Source organism: Apus apus, chromosome Z (assembly GCF_020740795.1).
Source record: "Apus apus isolate bApuApu2 chromosome Z, bApuApu2.pri.cur, whole genome shotgun sequence".
Classification (NCBI taxonomy): Eukaryota; Metazoa; Chordata; class Aves; order Apodiformes; family Apodidae; genus Apus; species Apus apus.
In genome coordinates this window covers 24,395,203-24,422,978 of record NC_067312.1, presented here as the reverse complement: position 1 = coordinate 24,422,978, position 27,776 = coordinate 24,395,203, and the positions used below count along the sequence as shown (strand labels likewise).

The window sequence follows — 27,776 nt, the reverse complement described above, 5'->3', positions numbered from 1 at the left end:
AATTCTGCTGTTCTGATTCTTAGTCCCTATGGAAAAGAATTCTGTAACATCTTATCCCTTGCGAGACCTTGTCTGAAGGGTGAATTAAGTTCCAAGTCAAAGTCTTGTATGCGCAGCTTAATTATCATTCTCCCTAGCGAATGATGTGAACCATTTGTTTAAAAAAAACCCACAACATGCTGAAGACATGATGTTAAAGCTCCAACAGTTGTTTACATGGCTGCTCTAAGTGTGATGTGAATACTTTGGAATTTTTTTTCCTCTCTATCTGTAGGACCACCAATCTCCCACCGAAGTGGGAGATAAGTTTTTTTCCTGTTGTTTGTATTGTGTAATAGATGCTCTCCCCATCCATAACTTTCATAAAAGTTAGTTGCTTGGTTCGCGTTGTGCTTGTTAGTATCGTTAATGTCTGTATAATCTTCATGAGCTGTTTTCCGTTTAGTAGAGCAGCTAACAGCATTAGACTATATATGTATTTTGTGGCAATTTTGCTAGCAATGCCTGCTAAATGTGTTGCGCATTTTATCTTCAGGTTACTTTTGGAGAATCAGTATGTTATACTTTGCAGCTGAAGAATGTGTACTTCTGCAGTATCTGGAGGCTTCCTATGCTGTGATAGAGTCATCCTGTATTAGATGTAGGGAAAGAAAAAAAGAGTGAAGTTTGTTTTTTTCTGTTAGGGAATCTAGATAAGTTTCTTAGAGCCATGAATTAGCAGGAATTTAAAAAGTGAAGTCATGCCCAGCTGCTGTGGAATTTTTAATGTCTTCTACAAATAGTAGTATCTTAGTAACAGTTTCCCTTAACCAAATTAAATACTTATACAAAATATAGAAGTAGAAGGATTTGCTGAATAACTTCTATTTTACAAAATGCATGAAAGTGAAGTTCTTGATAGATGTTTTTAAGATGGAATTTCAGTCCAGCCCTTTGTTGTAGTTGATATGATATTGTTTTCTGTGAATTACATGAATCATAGCAACTTTAAACTTTTTTTTTATAGCCCTACCTGAACCCATCCTTCCATCCCTCCAAAAAAATTACCCAGTAAGTGTTTCTTATGAATTTATTACATCATATACATATATGAAGCTGCTTATCTAAAATATATTAATTCTTAAATATCTCTGGTGGATAAAGTTACACAGTCTGTTGAGCCTGCTCATTGATACACTAAACATAATTGTGAAAAAGGTAATTTGCTGCTTTTGATCGTTTCTTTAGTGAAAACAGCCTGTTATACATGAGAATATTTCACACACAGTTGGAAATGAGTGCTGCTAGGAGCTGCTGACCTAATTCTGTTATGCTGGCCTGAAAATATTCCTGTGTCATCTGTAACTTTTTGATTCTTATTTTTTAATACGTTAAGTAAGGTTTTTTTTCATCCTACTGTAGTGTTTCAGAATTCCATACCATTCTACAGCTATTGAGTTGCCTGGTATTTCTGAGTGCAGAGAGTGAATAATGGTGTGTTTACTAAGGAGACTTCTGAGATCTTACAAAATTGGGCTTCAATCCAAGAAGAAGCTACCTTATTAGGTCTTTGCTGTTATGTCCAGATCATACTCTTCATTTCCAGACAACTCTGTGAATTGGTTTGCTTTGATCCTCTACAGAATCAGGACTGCAATTAGTGGGACTTAACCTAAGGAAGATTAGCTAGAGATAAGAGCTATCCTCCTAAATACTTGTCTGGGGACAAAAGACCTGTTGTTAAATATGTCTGTGCTGTAACTTATTTGGAGAAATTCCTCTGTTCCTTTCCTCCCATCTGTCACTTTGAATTATTTTTTTTATTACTCATAGTTGCCATGGTTTGGTGTCCCTGTCTGTGTGTGGTTTTTTACTGTTGCTGATAATTGTGCTGAGGTAGTATCAGAATGCTATTCTTTCTTTTGTGTACATTCCCTTTAATGCTGAAATGGGAATATTTGATGGCACTGTACATCAGGGAGAAAATACTGTGGTGTCAGCCATTTGGGGTAATTGGGATAATCAAGATGCAGAAGAAAGCTTTCAGCTGTAGTACACTGCAGTTTTATTTTTTTTAACCTGCCTAGGCATACCTGTGCTAAATTTTTATGGTCTTTTTTTTTTTCCTCTGTTTTGCTGTTGGTTTTTTTAACTGCACTGTATGCCTTCTAATTTCTTCATTGTTAGTGCTCCAAAGCATTTGAAGTTTTTTTTCAGTTCTTGTACTCTTAAGGTTTATCAGGTGGGGTTTTTGAATTGCTAAACTTGCTATCTGTTTGCATAATGCTGGTATGCTGTAGCATTTAAAGTTTTGTGTAGCATGTAATTTAAAGAAAACAATAGTAAACAATAGTTTAAACTGAATCTTCAGTAATAATAATGCAAACATTTGTTTGTAGTGTTTGACTTGTTTGAACTTCACAGCATTCTACAAATATTAATGTCTTAAATTATTAAAGCAAAAGCATGCAATACTATAAGGTGAAAAATCTATTAATTTGTACTAAATGCAAGGTTTTGTCTTGTGTCGTGTGAAAATGGTAAATCACTTGTAAGTTTCTAAGTTTCTAGAACACTGCTGTAACATTTTTAACCCTGTTTGAACATAGAGTTGTTGTTGCTGTTAGTTATTTTGCCTTTGGAGAACAGGCTAAATATTCTAGGATTGCTAATAAAGTAAAAGGATTTTTTTATACATGCTTACTATTAAACCAAATCAAAACTATGAGATAAGATATATATATTTTTTAATTACACTAGAAATTTGCAAATATATTTTTGGTCTATTGTCTCCATTAGGAATATAATTAAGTGTTTAAAAATTATGAAAGTTACAATTTCATCATACTGCAAAGAAATGGAAAATGAGAAATATACTACAACAATTCTGGTCTTTTGACTTGCAGTAGTGATTACAAAGCTCAGGCAAACGTCATTATCCAAAGAAACGATATGTTTTCCTTGTGGTTGTAGCCAGTCAAAGCTGTGTCTCCATCCTAATACTACACATAAAATATTGCTTCTCCTCTTCTGAAGCAAACCACCCTACCTACAATCTGTTTTTTTAGAAATCAATTCTGCAGGTCTTTCTGCAGCCTGAAAATGCTTTGAAGCAAACTGCTCATTTTAAATTGCAGGTTCCATGTAGAAGAGGCATGCTTACTTTCAGTGAGAAACAAAAGACAGATTCTGTGAATCATTATATACCTACTTCAGATGTGAAAGGTGAAAACTCCTGGAAGGCCACTACATCTGCCCACCTGTGTGTTTTGTTGCCACGGAAGAGTCTCCAGCTGGCACCGAGCTGGCGTGTTCTGCAACCGCTAACTTAGAGAGAGCATTTGATCATATCAGATGTAGGACTAATTTATAGGTCTTCCTGCCCCTGCCAGCCAGAGAGGGTAGATGAAAATAAACCACAAAATGTGTTATCAGTCTGACGTCTGTATAGAACTTGCCTTCAAGTCAGGACTTTTACAGATGAGCTCTGGAGATCCTGTCATGGCTTAGGCCATTTTGTCTTCTGATTATTTTGCCTGTGTGTTTCCAGAGGTGAACATTGCTGCAGCTGGGTGTTGGATGGGAACGTGTGCCTGAGTTTCCAGTGTTCCAGAGCAGCCTGGCATTTTAGCTTAAATACAGATGGAGGCGAGTCTCCACTAGTGCTCTGGATTTGGAACTTTGTGGGCCCTAGCATGAGCACATTTTTGCTTCTGCTGCTTCAGCTTCACTAAGCAGGCATATCTTTCAGAGGGTGAGGTAGAAGATGGGATGGTGCTTCCCATAGCTCCTTCATGCATTAGAGTCAGTCCTTGGGCAGCCACAGTTTGCTTCACTCTTCAAGTTGCACTTTTTTGAAAGTATAAGCATGAGTTAAATGTTTAGTACAGGGGGTGTCTATTATATATGTGCAAATACAGATACCTACCAAAACCGGCAAGATACTATGCTGATGTTACCACTGAAAACTTTTTTTTGAAGGAAGTATCCTGTACAGTCAGAGTTAAACTCATTAGGCAATGAGATACTAAAATCTAAATATATTTGTTTTAATGTACTCTTGTATTCCTTTCCAATATGTAGGGTGGAATTAAAAATATGTGTAAGCATTATGTAACTCGAACGTGAAGCATGTTCCTGTATGCTATTGTTTCCTAGGGAAATAAGCCAACCAAGGTAATGATCAGAAATCTACCAAAAAAGGAAAAAAGCCTTCAGAATCCCTTTTTTCTTGGATATTTTGAAGTGATAGCTCATTTATATTTGTTGCTCAATCAGATCCTCTGTTTCTTTTCCGTATCTTAAGATGGCATGATGGAAAGACACAGGAAGCAAATGAGCAACTAATCTTAAAATAGGCTAATTTTTTTTGCCGTCTAGAGCAAGTTAAGAAGGGAAAGGTTACAGGGAGGCCCTTCTTGAAACTTAAGATAGTTTGAAAGATACTCTCTAATTCTGTTTTCTTACTAACCTCTGTCATGCAGAATCTGTAAGCTACACCTTGCTGTTTATCTTGTTTTAACCCGAGTCTCTCTGGTGGGAAGAAAAGTACTGCTATCACTATTTTACAATAGGCAAATAGATTGATGTGGGTTGTCTGTGGCAAAGCATCAAAACAATTCTAAGTATCCTATGGTTGATCTGACCTCTTGTTCACTGGGTGCTTTGTTAAGAAATAACATTAGACTACTTTGTTGCTTATTGGTGCATTTAATGTTGGTATATGTAAACAGAATTTTCAATAAATCTTCCCCATACAAAATTTTAAATAACAATTAACTTGGTTTTACATGTAAAACTTTCTAATGTGGTAAGAGCAATTTCTTCCATAACAATTTTTTTTTTTTTCTTCTTTCTACATGTGGTGGTCAGCAACTCGCAATGTTTAAAAAAATAAGTTGACTAACAATCAGAAACGTGTGGTTAACAGTTTTTTAATCATTAGCTGCTGTAGACTGTATCTTGCATTTTTACTAGAGCACTTGTTTTTTGAAGGCATGTGCCCTTCTGGATAAGGGAGGCTTTTATTTGCCTGGCCTTTCTGGGGCAATTATATTTAATACCCATGGTAAAACGTGGAACTGCAAGTTTCATGAAACCGAACTTGCTTTAAAAAAAAAAATAATAAATTAAAGATCTAATTCTAGATTGCAGAATTGAAGAGTTTAATCCTAACTACAACATTAAGATCTAGTAAATTGCTGTCTAGTGTGGGTTAGGAATTTTACCTCTTTTGCTATGAGTGGGAATCTTTGGAATGTGGTACATTTTCTGCTCCTCAAATGAGGAGTGTTTCAGTTTTAACAGTGTTGCTTATGTGACTTTTGGTCAGTTGCTAGCTCAGTGAAGAAATGGACAAAGTGAATATCCTAAAAAATGCCTCCATCTGTGTTATGCTTCTATCATAGTCACCAATTTATGATTTTAAGACTCTGCAAGGTTTTGCAACTTCACATTTCATTAACTGCTAACATTTTCGTGAAAAATTATCTTCAGATAAAGTTTATATCCTTTTGTGCTTTCACATTTTCTGAATGTAAGTGTACACACACATGCATGCATGTATTCTCTTTTTGCTGTAAGTTTTATTGCAACTATATTTGATATATTGTTTTTAGCTATTAGTATAACTGACTTTTTTTTCTTACTGAAATTATGTACCAAACACCAATAAAAATAATTAAATTGTGACCAATATATAAAAGGTAAATGAAATATACTTACGGTCAAGATTGATAAGAAAAATCAACATCCTCTCAAGCTTCTAATAGTGCTAAAGAAAATAACTTCTTTAGTATTCTGAAAGGTAATATCCCAAAGTCTTAACTTTTTTGCTGCTCAATATGTTAGCCTTACTGTTGTGGCACATTTCTGTTGCAGTTGAGAAGTTCTTAGGCATTTGAACACTCAAAGCATTTAAAATAAAATCTTGGTTTCCTTTTCAAAAATGTCTGCTGCCTCCAAACATTTACTTAGTATATATTCTGTTATAGTAATTCCATTGCATTTCTATTTTGTATTACATGGAGGTCAACAGCCCTTGTTCATATTCCTTTATTCCCTGTGTCCGTTTTCTCATGAGCTTTTGTACTGCTAATACTACATTTATTTGTTGTGATTCTTGTACAACTTTCAGTGGCAGTGGGCATGGATTGACTTTCACTCTGGTACCTGTCTCATTACCTTTGGGGTTAAAAGTATATATACTCTATAATTTAGATACAGTTGTTCCCCTTTTAGATATTTATATGCTCTGTTTATGTCTATCTGTCTCCATGTTTTTGGTATTTTCTTTTGGGGGGTAAGCTGTTAAATTCTTAGCTCTGATACCTTTAATAGTTTGGGTTTTTTTATAAGCACAGTTGTATCATGTGAGAACAAGACTTGAATTTTTTTATAGAGGGAAGAATGGCCTTTTTTCCCAGCAGGTGTTGCACAATGTTCCAGGAAGTTTTTCTAGAATTGCCAAAAAGACAACGGGAGTGCCAGACTTTATAGTCCTACTGGTTTGATGGCTAATCATACTTTTCTCAGAGGAAGAACTTCCAGCTCTGAACATGGAAACAGTATTATAGTGTATAGTGCTTCTAGTGTTACTGTAGTACAATAAAGTTGGAGTCATGCCTAATACTATTCTTTAAAATAACAATGAAGTGGGAGGGGAGATACAGTAATGACTGAATAGGTTCCTCAATTTACATTAGATATATTTTTATATGTGAATGCAAATCTTGCTCTTGTGTATCTTGCGTTCATTTTCCTTAAAATACACAACATTGCTGTAAAATGTAGTATCCTAGTATTACCAAGTTTTAAAAATTGTTTGCGTAACAATAGAAGATATGTTCTCCTCCATATACCAGTGTCTCAGAAGAACCTAAAGGATACAGTGGACACCCAAACACTACAGCAGACCTAAACCCATGTTAATTTAGTCTTGTGTAGGTTCCTTTTTAAGCTGGCAGTAGTGACTTCTTTATAGCAAACCTGACTCTTTTTTTCCCACCTCCTAAAGAAAAGCATAATTCAACATAAATTCCGTGTTCTGTGTATTCATCTTTTTTGCACAACTGTTTTTTTTCATAATAAAATAATACGGGCCTTCCTTCTGAATTGTTTCTGTACCACAGAAGCACATTAGCTTTAACTAGCCATTTTCAGTTCAACTGCAACCATTCAGTGCAGTTTACCTTGCTCAGCTTCTGCTCATGTGCTTTTAGTAGCATGTCAGTGCAAGTCCGGTGCAGAGATTCTCCGATGTTAAAGTTCTTTAGCAAACAGAAGGCAAGATAGTCTTAGACATTTCCATGCAAGATGATTCTACCTGAGTTCAGGGGATTCTACCTGAGTTCAGGGGGAGTAACTAGTATCCAGCAGAGGAGCACAAGAGAAATAGAGTCCTTTGCTTTTAAGTTGTCCTTGAACTTGTCATAAGCAAATGATAGGCAGCTTTTTGTTTTATGAAAAATATATGAACCTAGATTAAGGCTCTGTGTGTGTGTATATACATACTCTCTGGTTTTATTTTGACAGGAATCTTTTGATCCTGATATGCAGTTGCATCTTGTTCATCAAGCTCCATGTACCATTCCTCCTTACATCTCAAAAAATGGATCAAGCCTTGGGGATTTGCTAATAGGCTTCTTCAAATATTATGCCACAGAATTTGAGTAAGTAATAAACTCAGTGGTTTTAAATATGCAAAACTTTGATTTTTCTGTTCAATATATGAACACTTTTTAACTCTTGAAGGGAAAGAATAGCAGTTAACACAAGATGGTAACTAACAGAGAGGAAATGGGTGAAAACACTAAGGGACAACAGGAATGCTGATAAGGTGTCTGACATCTTTTGTTTAGCCAAGCATCCTATCCTGTAAAATAGCTGCTAGGGGTTAGAGAGCTTTATCCTTTTAAAATAGCTGGATTTTGTTATATTAGAGTGTTGTAAAACTACCTATCCATGTGTGACAAAAATCTGCTCTTCTTAGTTGTAGCTTAAAGTATTGATTAGTAGCTGCGATTGTCCTGTGTCACACTGAGTCAATGGAGGTTACTGACTCCTTTCTTTGACTAGAATATAGATCGATACAGGCCACGCCGAGTGAACAATTCTCCCGTGTATAGCTGATTTACTAATCTTGTCGATTTGTTAGAATCTGAACTTCATTTTGGCACCTGGACTTTACTGTAGAAGAGGAGAAGCTGAAGTTATGAGATTGCAAATATTTTGCCAAATTGTCACTTGAGTACTACATTTCAAGAAACTTAAAGATCTTCTAAAGAACGTGTTTCTGAAGCAGTTGGTTCATACGTGTTGCTGTCCTGTGTGCATCATATAAATTTCCTGGAAGGAGAGCAAAATGTGTAACTGCTGGATACCCGTTATAATTTTTGAAGTGTTCTTATTTTACTTCAATGTAAGAAGTGAACAATAATTAAATGTTTATAATAAAATATCGCTGTGGTGTGCACCACATGTGAATTATGTAAGCTAAATCCATATACCTTGTGGCAATTAATGGACTAACTGCACTTTATGCATGCTTATGCCTGATTCTGAGTTTCACATAACAGATTTTCCTTAAATGATGTCTGCAGATAAGGGAATGTTCTTTTTTCCTAAACATTTTAGCTGAGTACCTGTCTCTTCGACTGCCAAGGTACTTTTTGCTAAACAGGTAACTTAGAAGACACTTCTGGAGTATATCCTCAAGTTCTTAATGTATGCAGGGAGGCTAGATGCCTTCTTTACTACTTGGCTGTAAAATGAGCTGTTAATCAGCTGTTAATATGAAAGTAAATATCTTTTTCACTAAGGAATAAGTCTCTGGTTTGCCTGTGTAAACTAACAGAGAAGATCTTGTCCAAATGCAGGAGAAATACTTAATATGACTTTTCTTGTCTGGGTGCTTGTGAACATAGAAAAGAGCAGATTTTTGCTTAAGTCAGCATCTGGTCCAGGAAGACTTTTGCTTTCTTTTTTGCCTGCTTTTAGACATGCAGGATATACTAAGAAGTATGAAGACTAACAATGCTTCAATATCAGTACTTGAACTGATGGTAACCTCGGAATATTATTTTTCATCATGATCATAAATGAGGAAAAAAATGTTACCTAAATGTCATCACAGAGGCACAGTAGAGCTTCTAGTTAAAACAAAGCTTGAAATAGTGGTCAATGAAGATAAAGTAGCCACTGATGGAAAGAAAATATTCTTAAAGAACAAACAAAAAAATAGTATCTAGCTTGTCTTTCCAGAGTTAAGGACCTGTTTAGTATTTAAACATTTGACAGGTGATACTCTGTTTCAATAACAAACAAATCAACAAAATCCTCTATTAAAAAACCCAATAAAAACACTGTAAGAACAACCATTGGAATTTCTGTGTTGAAAATGTTACATATCTGAGAAGTCTTATCAGGAAATTACACACCTAGTGCAGCTACTTAGATTTAACTCTTTCTACTACAGGAGTAAAACTTATTCAGGCATACTGTTTACTTGACCGTCTGTGTATCCCTGACAACTATAAATCCTGTTTGGAAAAAGCAGGGTGTGTGTCTCAGTACTAAAATTCCCTGTAGTTTTATAAAAAGTGGGAACTGGCTGCGGAACAGAAACCCAAATGAATGCCAATGCTGGGGAAAAGGCAGCCAGAACATGGTGTTTAAATGTGTGTGTGTCCTAACCAACCAGTGAGAACAAGTACAGCGTCATACTATCCACAGTGTCTGTTATCTTGAGGTTGCTGATGGAGATGTTACAGGTGGGAATGAGGACAGGTGTGAAATACACACAACATAGTGCTCTGTTAGTTCTGCCTTTCCTGGTAGAACTAGTAATTTACTCTTGAATGTGTTGAATAGTTTCATTGCTGTAATACATTATTTTTTTTTAAGTGTTTGCTTTTCCTGTAGAATATTTTCTAGTGTTTTTACAAGCAGAAATGTTGAGATGATATTTAATATTCTGTGACTGTTAAGTTAGGTCACATTTAAATAAAGTGTACTGTGCTGGAGAACTTTCACTATTGAACTGTAATGGTTTTGGTGAAGAGATCACTGAAGAAAATACTACTTTAATTTTCATTAAAGTGACTTTTGTAGATTCCATCTGTGGAGTAGAGCACAGTACTACCAGGTTTGATACACAGGATCTGTTTTGCTGAAAGAACAGTATGCAGTCAAGAATGATCAGATCATGTGTGAAGGTAATAATTTTGGACAGAATGAGTCATTGATGCCACCTCCCTGGAATGCTTAACTGATTAACTATTTTACAGTGTTGGTAAGGAAGATGAACAAAGATGTAGGTACATTATTTTAAACTTCCCCCTCTCTAGCAAAGGCCAGTACATACTTATATTAAAATCTAGGTTTTACTTTATTTTATGAAGTTAATAGTATTTAGGGGCAGGACTGGCCCAAAGGAAGAAGCAGGAGTGGCACAAAAGAAGAAGCAGGAACTTTGCATACGGTGCAGCCATGAAAAAGCTTATCTCCTTGTTTTGTGTTGTTTTTTTTTTTCTTTCCCTTATGCTTTGAATTTGGTTTGTTTAGACTATAAGCTCTTTCAGAAAATTACTAATGACCATGTATTTATACAGTGCTCATTTCACAGTCGTACTCAGGAATTTTTTGTGTGGTCCATAAGGAGTAATTTTTATCCCCCTTCATAAGTTACCAGAAATGTAATTTGCAAATTGCTGCATCTATTGGACTTACGCACTACATATGGCAATGCTTAATTTGCTGATGTAGTTGTATAATTAGCTTGTCATAAGAGTTCAGGTCTGCATGGAGTTTCACATGAAACTGGCTAAAACTGCTGGCTTAAAAAAAAAAAAAAGCTGTCTAAAACTACACTCCATTTTTAATTTTTTCAAACTATAAACTATCAAAGGTCTGCTGATCATACAGTGAATATAACCAAGTGAAAAATTTATTGAAGTGTTTTCAAAAGAAAGTATTTGGAAACTTGTCTGTTTACCAAGCCCTCTGGAGGGAGGCCCTGATTTAATTTCTGCAGCAGTGAGTGAAGGCAGCAGGTTTTCACTTGGCAGTCCCTTTACAAAGCAAGACCTTGAAGCAAGGCCTCACTCTGCTGAAGTTACTGCTAAGGAACTTAGAGATTGCTCTTTGTGACTATACTTCTCTTAAATTGTTTCAAGTTATATAGCATTCAGTAAGTAAGTTATATTTGGTCGACATGATAAAAGACTGGTCACATTATCTTAGCAAAATGTAGAATCCAGTTGCTCACAGATCTCTTCAGGGTATACATTAATAAAGTTAATAAAGGAATCTTTTTTAAAGTATATTGAATTAAATATACTTGCAGTTTATATGTTAATAAACTTAATAAAGGAATCTTTTTTAAAGTATATTGAATTAAATATACTTGCAGTTTGTACCCATCTTAATATATTTATGCAGGCAAGTTTGGCTTATTAGAGCACTCTGGAAAAGATAAGCTTTTTAATTAATTTGTTGTGTATTCATACACAGTCCTGGAAATGCCTGGTCTTTTTCTTTCAAATTATTGCCTTCTCCATGAGAAGCACATACATAATGGAAGAAGTGACATCAGAAACAAATTATAATTGAAACAGCTGATTAAATGGTTATTGTTAACATGTGGATTGAAAGTATGTATGCAGAGAATGTTTGCTTTATGTTGGCAATAATGAAGTCACTGTGTGCAAGCCAAAATGGTTAGAATTAATACACAAATTGTTTGCTATTGGTAATTAATTTCTGATTGAGGCTGATTTTGGAATGAAGACAGTGAGTTTAGTGAGACTATTTGGTAAGGTAGCTGTTTTAAAGTTTAAACAAAAAGTTGTTTAAATACCTAGAAATATCACCTTTTTTGTTGCTTTTTGCTAAACCAGTGTACTGCAAACACAATTTTTGCTTAGTAATCAAGCCAAGTAGAACCTAGAGAAAAAGAAGTAAGAAGAATTACATGTTTGAAGTGAAACAATAGTTTCTGGTTTAACCAAACACAGAACAAATACTTTGTTGCATGACATTTTTTTCCTACTGGCCTGGATCTCTCTGATTTAAAATAAGCTTTTAGTAAAAGCATAAGGGTTGAAATGCTAGCTTCTGCTCATGACCAATGTTCTAGAGCTGCAGTTTAAGCTTCTTTGATGCTCTAGCTTTTTCTCTGTAGCCTTTTTTTGCCCGTTTTTGGGTTTTTTTTAGAGCAATTAATCTGAATTTCTTGTTAAGCTTGTGTTGATGGTAGTTTATTAAAAAGATACAGAAAAGTATTTGGTGCTTCACAATATCCCTTAATTCTTGCAGAAGTAGTCTACTGTGGGAATGAAGTAGAGGAAGAGTGATGGGTTAAAATGAAAGCTTTAGTTTGCATTGGGTGCTAAAAATTGTCATCACCTGTACTCATTTTCTAACAAATACATCAAGGGAAATGTAAATACACACAGCAGTGGGTGAATTAAGTACTCTGAGGTATCCTTAACAGTGCTTCATATGCTGTGTCCTGCACCTTTTAGAAATAAACCCTATTCAGTCTTAAATAAAAGAATAATGTATGTGTTCTGTGGAAGCAGAATTAGTCAAACAGCTCACCTTCATAACTGGTTTTAATAAGGAGTTGTATCTCTCTAATTTGTAGAACTGAAAGCACAGATATTTAGCTGATGTAAATTGTCTTATCACTACTGAATTCATGGAGTTACGACAGCTGATCTGTGGCCTAAAGAGCTCAGAGTTCCTCCATATTTATGTGATGAATTATAGACTGTATTTTGATTTACAGTTGATTTTTACATATTTAGTGTAGATGGTTTATGCAGCCAGACAAGCTCCTATCTCTTTGCATTATGTCAAAAGATGGATTCAGTCAGGAGATCATCTCAAGTGTGTGTAACACCAGTACAGGTAGCAGCATGCTACCCAGCTATTCCTAAGCCCCATTTAGTTGGGGCATATGGTGATGCATTGTTGATGATCCAGGCATTTTGCTGATATGGTAGTTTCCTGATTTAATTACAAGCCGCTGAAAACTGGCTGGGTAGCTTAAGAACTACAAGGGGTTGCTTTGGCTTCCATTGTGTTTGGCATGTGGTCGTGCCAAGCATTGTGAAGGTCATAAAGATGGTTAGCATGTTGTAAGGATTGTCCTGTAAACTCTTCTGCTCTTGTTTCAAAGTTACTGTTTCCTGTGGTTTTGTGATTGTAAAATTGTATGCAGATAGTAGAGTATCTTCAAACACATATTTGAGTTCTTGCTCTGTTACACTTGTAGGAGATCTAAAATTAAGCATATGCTAAGCATTAGTGCTTTATAATGCACTGTTAGTGCTTTCTTGTTCCAGAGACGCTGGCCTGTAAGCAAGCTCTCTTTATACTGTTGATTTTTTAATGGAATGCAGTATGTGACTTCACCTGCACTTATGTTTCTTTTCTCCCCACAGAAAATTCTGAAAGATAGATTTGAGACTATAATCTCTTTTGAACTTAGAAATAAGTGTAGATGTCCGTATTGAAGTTGATTTTTTTAGAAAAAACTGTTTTGGTGTGAAAATGTGTTTCTGTAATGTTCTGTTTTGCAGATGTTTTTGTAAATAAGCTTCTCTTTGTGGAAGATTTTTCTTGTTTCTTACCCATCATTTTTTAGTCTTATATAGTGAATTACAAAGATTAGACTGTTACATGAATTATTATAAAGTACTGTGTTGTATCACTTTGACAATTTAATGAAATGTAAACTGGTATTATTAATTTAGAATCAAGAGTTATAAGTTCTGCAAATTGTTTTCTTTTTCCTTAGTTGGAGCCGTCAAATGATTTCAGTTCGTGAGGCCAAAGCTATTCCAAGACCTGATGGTATTGAATGGAGAAACAAATTTATTTGTGTAGAAGGTAAAATGTAAAGCTGCTTTCTGATTTTTAACTGTTAAGACACTAGATACATGAATCTGTCAATTAGATTTTAAATTGGTTGTGTTTTAATAATGCACAAATTTAATCTGTACTTATGTAGAGAATGAAGTTTAATCAGTTTAAATAGTTTTGGCAACAGTCCCACCAAACACATTTGAGAAGGAAGCTTTAAGTTCTGTAGTGTTTAAAAATAGTCCTCTTGACCTTTACTTCAAGAGCACTCATTGACCTGTTACTGTTGGAACACAGATTAGGACTTTGACAAGGAATGGCTTTTATGGCAGTAGCATGTGTTTTCCTCCTCTGCAGAAATAGTCACCAGTTTTGCCAAGATTGAGCTTCTGAAAAACCAGAGCAGGCACACGCTCAGATTCCTCTCGAAGAATATTCGTTGTTCTAGAAGAGTCCTGGCATGCCAAGTCCTAGCAGTGACTAGATTTATGTCAGTCCCCTTATGGGTTCTATTTTTGGCTGCTTTATGAACAGACGTTTTCTGCAGAGACTATATGGTGCTCTCCAGAACTGGAGGGTAAACCCAAGTTAGCTTTTGGAAATGCAGGTCTCAAGCCTTAGTGAAGACTGAACTGGGCAGTAGTCACTATACAGGGAACCTGCTTCATATGCTTTGATGCCTTCCAGCTGTTGTGGGGAATCTACCTGCATAAGATGAACAGTTAGCATGCCTAGGACATGAAGCTTGAACTAGGGAAAGAGAAGGTAATTGACCAAGAAAAGGATTCATATGTTCGAGAATGCAAGAAGAAGCAGGGAAGGGACTGAGAGGTGCTGTGTAATTGAAAACTGTTAACACAAAGAGGTAAGACAAGGGAGTAAGAGTCAGAATGAAGCAGCTGAGGGGGAGCTGGTTGGACAAATGACTGTGGATAAGGAACCAAGGTGGAATGGGAGCAGAATTAGAAGTAAGTGGCTTAGGACACTGCAGGGAAGAGGTAAGGTTTGAAATGGGACAAGTGGCCTGGGCCCCAGCTGTAAGTAAATGGAGGCTATTAGGATCAGGATATCGAGGGTTGAAGTTTTGGGATAAAAGAGGGTAAGAATTTGGCCAGGAGCCAAATGGTATGGAAAGAGTTTTTAGAGATTGGGAAAATTTTGCTGGGGGAGGAGGGAGTTAAGGCAGAAGTCCTGTGCCTGGAAAAACATTCTCCAAGATTTCAAGGCATGGGAGTGCACCTATTTGTGTGCGTGTAATTTTCTGCTGTTTGTGCTACTCTATGCTGAGTGAAGTGAGTCTCTGTGCTTCCTGGCGGTGAAGTTAGCCATTCTGTGGCCCAGATCTCACCAACTCAGCTGTAATTGTGTAGACAGCAGTGTGAAGCCACATCATGGAATTCCTGTTCTTTATTTGACTTTTTTTGGGGAAGAATCAACTACTAGTCGCTGGGGAAAAATGCACTGAAAGACGACTGTACACTTGACTCTACAGGCTCAGAGTTGAGAAATGTGAGAATCCACTATGTTGCAGGAGAGGCTGAATGTTTCAATCTCTCAGGTTTTTTTTACATTACAAAGTGGTTGAATGATTAAGTTTTCTTTCTGTCAGGTTGGAAAATAGAACATCAGCATACAATATAAGCATTTTAGACTTTTTATTAAATAGGCTTGGTTTGTACAGCATTTCCTTAGGAGATAATCTTGCATTTCCACTGAAAAAGGAAAATTAACTATAGGTGGCACATCTGATTCCTTCGTCTTACAGTGTGCTTCAAGACTTCATTTCAAGAGTGGGTTTTAGCTTCATATACCAAGTTTTTACTTCTAAATTGGAAAGGAATAGTTAAATTTCCTGTTTTGTCTCAAGGGCGGCTTCATGTTTTAACAGCTGTTAAGCTGAGCTAGTTTAACAAAATATGTAAAGCAACTTTTGTGTACTTTGAGAAGAAGCTTTTTAAAGCTAGCTAAACATGTCACAATATTCTTGTTTCCAAATCTTTGCGAGATTTTCCAGTTAGCAGACTAAAATACCAGTAGTTGTTATAATGTGTATTTGTTAACATTTCAAATATATTTGTTGATAAATTACACAGGTGTATGCCTGCAAGTTGACATAATTCTGCATGTTGCAATGTGTTTAGGCTTGCTCAGAGAAAAATTGTTTTAATTTTTATTGGCCTTAAAACTGATTCTCACTTCTATTTCTACTGTTAGAGAAACAAATACAGTAGAGATGTTCTTTTCAGACAGTTTAAAATCTGGGAGGCTGTTACCATTATGGAGTTACAGAGAAAGCTGCTTCTAGCTAATATTTGTGAACACTCCTTTTCAGAAGATCTAAATTGCTAGCAACAGTTCTGGTTTTCATTTAAATCTTGTCTGTATAAAATAACACCATGCACTCTCCTGTTGCAAAAGTTACAGTTTGGAAAAGGTAGTAACATGGAAGTTTTGTGAGACAATTAAATCAATAGTCATTTAGGGAAGCAGGATCAGAAGCTGTCTAAGCTGCACCTGATTCATGCTTGTACTTCTAAATCTTTCAGGTCCACATATTAAAAATAACTCTAAAAATAATTCAGAGCTTGGTTTGCAGCAGTTCTGAAGTTTTGTTATTTCTTGTATTTTTATTTAGAAAGATGACCCCGCTAGCCTTACCCTCAGGCACCAGGGTTGAAGTTGTATTACTTTTTTTCTTTCAATATTTTCATCTCTGTGTGTGAACAAAATAACTAATGATGGACTTCTGCTGTCTTGATTGTTAAAAAGTGTAGTGGTGTAAATAGTAGCTGATAGCAAAATTCTTTCTGCACTCCAGGCAATGAGTTTGTCTTTTAACAGTCAGTAAATACACAAGAACAAAGGGAAGATGTGAGTCAGCTTTTGTGACAAGAGTACCTTTTTTCCTGCTGACAGTTTCGGAACGTTGTACAGCTTTGCCCTTGTTGCTTTTAAAAAAATAAATATCTTGATTCAGCATAAAGTACATAAAGATCCTAGCATTAAAGAAATAGTTAACATCGCGTTTAAGACACACAACAGAAATGCTATGCTGTTTCATGTGGTAAGAGACGTGGAATTCTTAGTGACAGTAGGTCACCACATCAAATTATGTGACTGACTTTTGAGGACTATATGGTTTTTTATTTGATTGCCAGGGTTTTTTTGTTCTAGTCTGAACGTATGATGCTTTCTAAAGTAAAATAAATCTGCTTGTAAACATCTACTATAGGTAGTTAGAAGATAAACCTTTTAGAAATGTGCCAATTACATTTATTGCATGAAACAATTTCTTTGTGAATTTGAACAGCTTGCAGAAATAAAATCTCGGTGCCATGGAGCATGTTCCAATTTTAAGTTCCAGTCTCCATGATGTACTGTAATACTTGGCACTAGTGAAGCTTGAATACTGTGTTCAGTTTTGGGCCCCTCACTACAAGAAGGTCACTGAGGTGCTAGAGTTTGTCCAAAAATGGGCAATGAACTTGGTGAATGGTCTACATCACAAGTCTTAAGAGGAGCAGCTATGGGAACTGAGGCTGTTTAGACTGGAGAAAAGGAGGCTGAGGGGAGACCTTAATCGCTCTCTACAGCTACCTGAAAGGAGGTTGTAGTGAGGTGGTGTCACAGTTTGACTCAGAGACGCCAGGGTAAGCGCTATGTGCTTACAGTGGTGGAAACAAGTACAGGATGGTTGGAAACATATCCTGTGCCTCATGCCACAGCCAAGATACTACTATCCAAGGCCTTGAGAAGCAAATCTTGCTATAGCCTGGGAGTCAATGGTAATGGATGGATGGAGTCCTCCCCGGACGCCGGGCATGGATGGAAGAGAAGGGAGGAAGAAGCAGGAAGTTTTTTTAGTATCTGTTGCTTTAATGTTGGCAACCCTATTAATCCTTCAGTTAAAACAAGAAGTTCGGTGACTCTGGGTCACATGTGCAGTAAGCTTCCAAACATTTTAACATGCAAAATCATATTTTGATATCACAGACTATTAAGCAGTGACAGCACAATCATACTGTACTTCAATAGATACAATAGCCTGACTATATTATAGTGTACATACCATTAGACCATTCAGAATTTGGGGCTTTTTTCAGATCAATGTTATGTAGAAGTAAAGATTGAGAAGCAAAGTAGAATCAGCCACTCAAAGGGAAACAAAGACATTTTGTCTCCTTTGGGTTTTGTCTTATTGCTTGGTCTGTGAAGGCAGCCTAGCTCTAGGGTTTTTTTAACACTTTTAATGTCTGTGTTGGATCTTGTAGAGCCCTTTGATGGAACAAATACTGCTAGAGCTGTACATGAAAAACAGAAGTTTGATCTAATCAGAGATGAATTTCTTCAGGTAAAAAGTAAATCTCATTTAATTTTTCCAGTCCCTTTATACAAATGCTAGTATTTGAACCTGCCCACTTCTGATGTTTGTGTCATTAATATTTTTTTATGCTTTATACTATTTAAATAATTTAAATGTTTTTTAAATATAATGTGTTTCTTTTTAATTGTGAAAAAATTGTTTAGTAAGAGTATTTATTAAATGTCTGCCATTATGCTTAAGTTGAAATGGGTACTTGAAATAGTAAACCCTTTGTCTTAGATTTTTTTAATGTGTGTAAAATTCTAATCATAGTTAATAATTTTAGAATTGCAACTCTATCTTCATTATTTCTACCTACATGAATCTGACTGTTAATAAACCATGTTTTATTCTTCTTACTATCCCTTATTTAATAAATATCACCACCAGTGGTGGTTTTTGACAATTTGATTAAATTGATAACTTTCTTTAGGGAGATTATACTCAAAGTTTTAGGACATGAGTAGGTCAAAGGAGCTTTCACTGTTCCAGTCAGTGGAGGAGGCAAGGACACTGAAGCAAGCAAAGATCTAGCTCCTGGTTAAATATCCTTTTTCTAAAAATCCTTGCTGCCAACTCTCCTTTTTTCTTGTGTCCTGTCTAGGTATTTAATTTGGAATTCCAGCTCAAATTCTAGCTTTCTGAGATCTCTATGACTATTCCTAATGTAGTTATAACTAGGGAATAGTGTACAGAACTGGATTCCTGCTTTAACCAGTTAGACACCCCTGTTATGCTCTGATTGGAGGTTCCTGTTTACTCCAGTTAATCAAGTCCTTAAATATTTGTAGGGCTTCTCCAGCAAAAAGGAAGTCAATACCAGGTACTTGTAATAAAACAAATGCTATAGGCTGTTGCCTTAGTCAGAAAAGGATAACTTTTTTGCTTGGTAATTCTGTTCAGAAATGTCAGTTTCCTTCTGCTTAACCATGTTAGCATACAAAATAGTGAACTGTTCACATAATTTTATATAATATACTTGATATTGTGAATCTGCTAAAGCAGCGGTTTGCAAAGTAGTTTGGGCTCTCCCACTGTTCTGTGAAGTCAGAGTGAACTCCCCTGTTCAGAGTTTTCAGTTAACAAATCGTTTTCAAACCTGTGTGATTTTCTTAAAGTTGTAAAAGCAATTTTTGCTCCCAGCTGTCTGACAGCCTGGTCCTGGTAAAATTTCCTCTTTACTAGGAACCGTAAGGAATGTCAGTTGCTTAAAGTTGCAGGTACTTATCTTGCACTTTTTTAAGAAGCCCGAGGAAACAGTTTGTCTCATTGCCCTTGACAGATTATTCTTCCTGTGGTTTTCATATGCACTGTGGTTTAAATGAATTCTGCAATAAAGACAGGAGGGTCCTTCCAGTTACTTGCAGGTTCATGGCCTAAGAGATGTGACAGATGTGTCCTGGAATTCATATTAGAATACAGAAGTCATTTGAAAGAGCCTATTTTGAAGACACAATTATGATCTGGAAATGTCGGAGAATAGCATTTTGTATCAGGAACTTTGACATGCGTGAATTTGAGACAATTATCTTGCAGTCAGAATATCAGTGTAAAGCTCAGGTAATGTTATCATCTCAGTCTTGACAAATCCACTCTTCTTGAAAGGCTGTACCTTTCTTCGCAGTTAATTTCATTTTGTGTACCTTTTGTATTCTTCCCTTAAAAAACAAAACCAAAAGCAAAGCACCCCTCTTCTCAAGAAGGAGAAGACTATCAACTTTATTTTTGTGGAACTGTGACACATACTGCTTACAATGGTAAATTTAAGCGTTAATGGTAAATATATTAAGCCTTTTAAAACATTTTTTTTTTTTTCCTCCCCCCAGTCTTGGCAGATATTACGAATCAAGAAAGACCTGAACTGTATATTACCTTTAAGAGCAGCCATACAGAAAAGATGACCAATTTATTTCACTTTCTTATCCGATTCTGCTGAAATAAAGAAATATCAAAATCAAGAGGCAGTTTCCCCATGTTTTTTTATGACATGGTTTTCTCTGTAAACTTTTGTTAAGGAAATGTTTATAAGAAAGATTGCATATTTTATTATAAACATTTGTTAATACAGCTGTTCCTTCAAATGTATTTTTTCTGTAAATGCTTGCATTGTTGACTTGTTGAAGAAATTCAGACAAACCACAGGAATAAATCCATTTACATGGAATTATGGGAATATACTGATTTGCTGTTTCCCTAATCTGTATACTCATTAATTCAGACATATTTAACTGTGAAATAGAAGTTCAGTCCTAAACTATGACTAAGTCTGACTGTATCCTTAAGGCACTGCACGCAGTACTCACTTTATGAACAGACAGCATGTGCTTTATATCTGCTTAACTGCAGTAAGCACTTTTACTCAACTAGGCATTTTTCAGCTTTATTTCCCTTTTATGTGGAACAACCAAGCAACAGTTTATGAAAATTAAGATAGATTATGGTTGGTAGTGTCCTGGATATGAAGAACTGTAATCTAAACCAGAATTTTCAGGGAAAAGTTCTACTACAAAGATATTTAAATAAAAGCGGTCAAATCAGTATAGGTAAATGCTTCATATTTACACAGAGTAGGCACAATACTTTTTACAGCTTTCTTTTACATATTTGAAGTAGTAGAGATGTCTGCTTTGGAAAAACAGCAAACAATCAATCCAAAAAAACACCATCAAACCACCCCACAACCCTACCACTGTTAAAAAAGCTGTGCTTCTGTTCTGACTTTGTGTAAGTATTTGTAAATTGGTCAGCTGCTGTAAATTGAATTTAAGTAAGTAATCTTGAAAATTTTACCTTTTCCAAATCAAAGTTGTGAACCCTCTTTTAGACCTGCTGTAGCACAATTTGTGCCTTTCATATTTGCTATTGAAGACCAATTAATTGTTAAAACTGTACTTACCATTTATGTCAAATTCATATTTTCATTTTTAAAGTTTAGTATTTTGTATGGTGTTCAGTGGAATAAAGTTTCTTTATGGAAGATACAGTTTATTTTTCCAGTTGATGTTATTTTGTATTGGTATTTTAAATATTTCCTATAATTAAGTGGAAAATAAATGCCCTATAAAAGTAAGGCCCCTGTTGTAAATGGTGAACTTGTATATGGTTCTGCTCCTGTCTGAGTACTGGTAGAAATTCCATCTATTGCCATCTGTAGTGCAATTGTGAAAACCCTTATAACTGTGTAACATAACAAGCATCTTATCTTGTGCAAACTTTTACGTTCCAAGTAAATTAAAGTTTTACAATTTAAAAGTTCCAGAAACTGTAAACTGTTTGTCTGCAGTGAAGTTAATTACTACACACTTCATCATGACCTAGTCTATGTAAGATTTTGGCTTGTTTCTTGAAACAGGTTCTTTCTACAATTAAAACGATCTTTCTCTTTTCAGTTTTTCACCCCTCACGTGGGGGGAGAGTTGGTGTCAGTGAGGCTCCGAAAGCCCACCACCAGACCTCCTCCTTTTTTATAGCCCTGTTTCACTTAAGCAAGTTTCACAGCAATGAGTAAGCATGTTTGAGACATCTCACCACTGAGAAGCTTGAGTGGACCTCTGCTCCTCCAGCTTTTTCTCAGGCCCTAGGCCATCTGCAGGCCATCATGGTTGTCTTCATCCTCACTGCAGTCCTTTTGGGATGCAAACAGGTTTGTTGAAGGGCTTACAATGGTGTTTCACCACTTTGCACAAGGGCAGGTGGAGTCACCATCCCTGCACAAGTTTAAAGATGTGTAGATATGGTGCTTAGGGACATGATTTAGCAGTGAACTTGTTAGGTTAATGGTTGGGCTTCTTCATCTGAAAGGTATTTTCCAGTCTAAGGAATTCTGTTACTCTGTAAGAGGGGGGGCATACCTGGTCAAACTTGGCAAAAAAGTATTTCATGGGAGTTGGATGTGAGGCACAAAACTTCATTCATGTTTATCTCTTATGAGTGCATTGCATCACTGAAGCTGTCAACATATCCACACCTTAAATTACTCTTTTTTTGATTGAAACTGTGTCTTCCTAACAGTTTTAAAACAGACAGCTAAAAAAATGCTGTAACTCAATTAACTCCTTGCAACTCTGTAAAAATTGACCCAGCAACTCAGCTGTGTTTTTGATACAAGCCAAGATCTGTAGCCTATATCTTTCAAGAGAATCCTTTTGCTTTTTTTCCCTCAAGTTTAAGTACTTCTGATAAGCTGTATTTATAATCAGAAATACAAAGTCTAGATGGTTGTTTTCCCCAAGTGTTTAGAGACAAGCCTGATTGTGACGTCCTCTCTAAAAATGGAAAGTTCTTCAGTACTTTTTACTGTGTTAGCTGAGCAAGGGGTAAGGTGGTGTAACTTTGTTTAGCTTTTAGTGAAAGAAGCCAGTGGGTAATCTGGCAAGAGCAGGGCAAATGGCAGTGCTTTCACAGAAAATAATTGGAGAGCTTTGGAAGATTTCACCGGATGTCATACGTTATTCTCCTGCCAGGGCAAACGAGCAGCACCACTTTCCATGGAAATGCCAGACAACTTGGAACGATGGTGAGTGAACATAATGATATTTTTTTTAAATGGTCTGCTGCAACTTTTGTCAGAAACCTTGAGATAAAATAACACAAAATAAATGCTTCAGGGACAGCTAGTAGGAGCTGAACTTCAACTAACTTTGGATTCACTTCTGCATAGTCTGGAGTTGTTCAGAGGTTTAATGGCCTGCATTTTCATCTACTCTGGGCAGGTAGCCAGAGAGGGAAATCCACTAATGGCTATCATAAATCTTAGTGCAAAGGTGTCCCTCCTCCTCAGCTTCAAGATAAAAAGCTTCACACACATATTCCTTGGCATACACCCTAGCAGGAATTTTTTCTGAAAGATCTTTGGCAAAAGGTGTTTTTTGGAGCTGACCAAGGTTTCAGCAATGGATGCAAGATGCTAACCTCTCTGAGGCTTCTTACTGCCTTGAAATAAAAATGCTTTAGTTCAGCTCTGTTTTTTAACTTAGGACTAGTTTTGAGTATTCCTTTTGGCACTGGTTTTGCCTGTCATTCCTCACCTTACATTATGTCAGAAACTACTAGTATGTCCGCTAGGATTTTCGGAAGTCTTATTAACTTTCTAGCAATGCTTTTAATTAACGGGGTCAGAGATCCACAGCAGGACCAAACATTAACAAGAGCTTCCCATTCAGTCACAGTAGTGCCAGACTGGCATAGGCTGCATGCTGTGAAACTTGAAATTTCTCTTCTAGCTCTCTTGCTCTCACTTTTCCTAAAATGTGATTGTGTGATTTTACTCTCTACCTTAAGGTGGTCTGACAGTCTAAGAGGCTAGTTTTAAGAAATCCCTTACAAAGAACTTAATATAAACCAATTTTAAGACTCAGATTGAAGGGTGATGTGGTTATTTGGGAGAAATGAGCAGCCATGGTAAAAGGATGTGAGGTGATTTGTAGATAACCTGAAGTTAGCATTTGTGAAAACCTTCTCAAGTGCGTATTTGAAACAAATGCTTTACTTAAGTTGGGTCCCTGGACTCAATTCATAGTATATTTGGTGTTAAATTTAAGTCCATCAGAGAATGTAACTCTTTATGTAATGGACTCTACTTGCTCTGGGTTATTTCACATGTATTTTGTAGTGTTGGTTGTTTTCTCTGATAGTTGTGTGTTTTGATATAAATCTTTCTGTAACTGATTTTGCACAGGATGATGCTTGTAGGAAGAGCATGAAAGGATCTGCTGTTTTGGTCAATTTACAGGTCAAATTAAGTTATGGCAGGTACAGAGGGCAAAGGACTAGGTCTAGAAATGATTTGAAGAGGTTCTGGTAAAAGGGTATTCAACTTCTTCTTGCTGTGTTAATGACTGAATCAAAACTTGTGCCATATATGTACACTTCATACATAAGCACTTCTAGAAGATTGTAATGCTCTTGTCTTCCATGTGTAACGAATGTGAAGTCCTGTACCTTAGATTTCATTGTGCCGTGTGCACTCTCTATGCTCATGATAAAATCTGGAGTTTAAGTTAATATCTGTTTCAAGTACACTTCGACAAATTATATTCTGACCTTGTGAATCGTGTACCTCAGTGGGTAGGTGAAGAGAGCAGACAGGTTTTAACTTTATGTACTGCTTAGGAAATATTTTAATTCAAGTGAATCTGTCAGTAGAATTTTAATTTAGCATTGTGGAGAGACCTTGTACTCAGAAATACATGCTTGAGTGTTTCTCTACTTAAAACACAAGAAAACACTGATTGATTTAGACCTAGCTATTGCTTTGAAGAACAAACAAACGAAAAATGGAAAGAAGAAATGGGATTAGAGTTACACTGTGTATACAATGTTTTATACCTGAAATAACTTGTAAGTTATTTGTTTAGAATTAGAGGTAAGATGTTTCTCCCCCTCTTCTAAAAAATAGTTTTTTAAAAAATTCATTACTTTGCCTAGTACAGGTTGGAAACATTACAATTTTTGTCTATAAAAAGCACTGCATTTTGTGTGAAATGCAGAATAATAAAGGATGAACATGGGTTAACCTAAACTCTACATGGTAATGTAGTTTGTATTTGCTTCTAATTAAAATTGGTTCAGATCTTCTCAAAGAGGAAATTTGAAATGTCCTGTGATTTAACAATTGGACACATTTGGGGATTCACATATATTTCCTGTATGTTGTTAAAAAATATAGTACATCTGATATCCCTTATTGTCTGGTATTAATTATTAAAGGCATGTCTTCTAGGCTCATCCACTCATAATTGTATTTGACCTCTCTAGCTCAAATTTGAGGCATGCTGGGTCCCCTGTGTGCTTGGAGGTGGGACTTGCTTTTGTATGTGCTGAAGGCATCTTTTTCTGGAACCACAAGAAAACTCCCCTTCTGCTTCATCTGTGCCATCCACCTCAAATTCCCTAGAGGTGCCTGGGGGTAACTGTGGGGGCCGAGCCCCTTCCTCCCCGCTGCTGCAGAGCTGGGCAGCAGCAGGAGGCCGAGGGGTGAGGAGCCAGCCGGACGGTGCTGCCAGGTTCTGCCACGTGTCGTGGCGCCCGGTTGGTGCTAGGACCCAGGGCAGGGCTGGCAGCGACTTGGCGCTGCAACTGCTCTGCCTTCTATTTAAAGGCTGCCCTGAGTCAGGAGAAGCGAGAGCTGCTGGGGATGACAGTTGCTGCAGGCAGCTCTGGGGAGGGCAGGGTTGGGGGTAAAAATCACCGGTGAGGGCCTGAGCTGGGAAAGGCATGGAGGGATATCGTGGTGACAGGCCCTCTGAGACCCTGTCCTTTGTAGAGGATGAAGAAGAAGAAGAAGAAGAAGAGAAGGAGGAGGAGGAAGAGGAGGAAGAAGAGGAGGAAGACGCTGTGGACCCAGAGGAGGCAGAAGAGCTGACCAACAGGTACTGCCTCCCCCAGGGACTTGCAGCCTTGGTGGGAGCTGTGAGTCATCCTGAAGCATGAGCCTGGGGGAGATGGCAGGATTGGGACCCAGTGCTAGTTTTTCTAGCGCCTTTCCCCTTTTGCTTCACCAACTGACGCTGATAAAAAGGGAGGGGGGGCTGTTAAAGCAGGGTGTTATGGATGGGTATGGCTGTAATTGAGTTTCATGCAGTAAGAGCCTGCCCTGAGTTCCCTGAAAGCTTTTCTATTTAAAGATCCTCTGGCCTGCGAGCTCAAGTGGCATCTCCCTCTGCCTCTCCCTCTCTGGCTGACTCTCTGTCGCATATCGATCTTAAATGCTTTGCAGATTTGCTTGTCAGGGAGAAAATGGTCAAAGATTGCAATGGTGCATTGAAATTTGTTCCTTTTTGATGGCTCTTACTCCCTTCCTGCTTGTCTCTCCTTCTCCAGTCTCTTCTTCCCCGAAAAAGGAAAAACTTACTGTATGTGCTTGCTGCCAGCTGTCATGATTCATGAGGCTGCTTTTTGGGGTGCAATGAGAAACACTTGACCACTTTGCCGGGTTGGGTTTGGTTTTGTTTGTTTGTTTGTTTGTTTGTTTTACCCTGAGTAACTTTTGCACAGAAGCATTTTTTTTCTTAATGTTGCACTCCTGCCATCAGGAGATAAACCAAGCGAGGCAGAGGCCAGGCATCTGGCCCTGGTCCTGCGCAGAGTGCAGAGGCGTCAGCAACCCGATCTGTGCAGGTGGGCTCCTCTGGCCATGCCAGAGTGGTGGTTGCTAAAAGAGACCATGAGGCCTGACAGTCCCTCCTCCCCTGCATATCAGGTTGCAAGATTTCTTCTTTGTCTTGAGTAAAGCCTATGATTTTGGGGTGAATACTGTAGGAAGAATGAAATACACTAATGTTGACATCTTAAGGTATTTCCAGAAACCATTTTTTGAATAAATTTGGGTCATGCTGTTCCTAAAACATCTGTGCTGTGGAGCCGTCCTGGGTCTATCACAGTTCTGAGCCCTTTCTAGTATTGCTGATGGTCACTGGAAGAGAGAAAGATGGCACAAGAGAGGTGGGGAGGGTCTGTGCAGCCCAAGCCACCCCAAATACTGCAGCAACAAAAGTCAAACAGGGAGACACAGCCCAGAACTGTAGGAAAACCTCCTTGCAGAGGAAATAAAGAGCTGTTTTTACAAAGAAGACAACCCTGGTGTGTAATGCTGCCTTTCTCCCAGCAGAGACGTTTACTCTTCAATCTTGTCCAGGCAGAGAGAGGGGTTACATGCTGATAAACACTGCTTGCATCTGGGTGCAACCCTACAAGAAAACCAGCTGAGGTCAGCGAAGTGGAGCTACTTCACTTCAAACAGCTAAATGACAATTGCCTGGATATGTTTTTATGCAATCTGCAATTAAAGGGCTAATAATAAAATTCAAATTGTAAAACATAAGTGAGATTGGCTAACTTTTCCTTTAAGGGGAGGGAAGCGTATGTAGCCTTGCAGTTCTTTGCCTCTCACGATGGGAAGATGGCTTCTCCAAGGATGCCTCTTAGCAGCTCCCCACATCTAGGTCTTGCTTTTGTCTGGCAGTCTCTGCAATAAAAACTTGGGCATTGCATCCTACCACTTAGTTAAACCACGGCAACCATTCCCTTTCAGTCTTGATTGTATTAGGAATTGCAGAGTTCATCTCTATTCTTAACCACCTTACTCCTAAGAGAGGTCAGATTCTACTCAGGAGGTTTTTAACAGCTGTGCACAGTGGTAACCTAGTATACTTAAATTCATTTTATTGGTTTCAGTTGGCTAAAGGAGATGATAATTTGGGGTTTGGCACAGATATGTTAACTGCACCAAGGACTCAACAATAGGCTAATAAAAGAAGATGGGATAAGGCAACACACCTTTGTCAGCATAAATAACTCACTGATCTTTTCTTGCCTTTGGGCGTTTTACTATCTGAAATAGATAGATCAAGATGGATGTCTTTTGTTTCTAGCTCCATGCAGAATTAATCATCAAAAGGGGGAAGATATTTTGGAAGGCAAACATGAGTATGAAGTTAATAAGTTTTAATTTTCTATTGATTCCTGTGAGATTTAAGTCTAACTATGGTAATATAGTTAACTGGTTAACTGGTTTATGTACCCACTGGAATATCCAAGTCTCTACATGGTGGGTGAGCTGCTGTGA

The 27,776-nt window shown here is 37.1% G+C and overlaps 2 protein-coding genes across 7 annotated transcripts in view; both read left to right on the top strand.

Annotated features, from left to right (window-relative positions):
- The window catches only part of TENT2 (terminal nucleotidyltransferase 2), a 45,900-nt gene extending 24,708 nt beyond the window's left edge, over positions 1–21,192 (top strand). For 3 of the 5 annotated variants that reach the window (XM_051642967.1, XM_051642964.1, XM_051642966.1), the window contains exons 11-15: positions 1,007–1,050; positions 7,513–7,649; positions 13,784–13,875; positions 18,120–18,206; positions 20,038–21,192. In XM_051642967.1, the coding sequence (XP_051498927.1) occupies positions 1,007–1,050; positions 7,513–7,649; positions 13,784–13,875; positions 18,120–18,206; positions 20,038–20,147 (470 nt within the window). In that variant the 3' untranslated portion in view covers positions 20,148–21,192. The remainder of the gene's footprint in view (positions 1–1,006; positions 1,051–7,512; positions 7,650–13,783; positions 13,876–18,119; positions 18,207–20,037) is intronic. The other 2 variants (XM_051642969.1, XM_051642968.1) reach the window with 1 other exon arrangement.
- A 4,154-nt stretch (positions 21,193–25,346) lies between these two features.
- Positions 25,347–27,776, top strand: part of CMYA5 (cardiomyopathy associated 5) — a 49,345-nt gene continuing 46,915 nt past the window's right edge. For both annotated transcript variants that reach the window (XM_051642163.1, XM_051642162.1), the window contains exon 1: positions 25,347–25,581. In XM_051642163.1, coding sequence (XP_051498123.1) covers positions 25,427–25,581 — 155 coding nt within the window. In that variant the 5' untranslated portion in view covers positions 25,347–25,426. The remainder of the gene's footprint in view (positions 25,582–27,776) is intronic.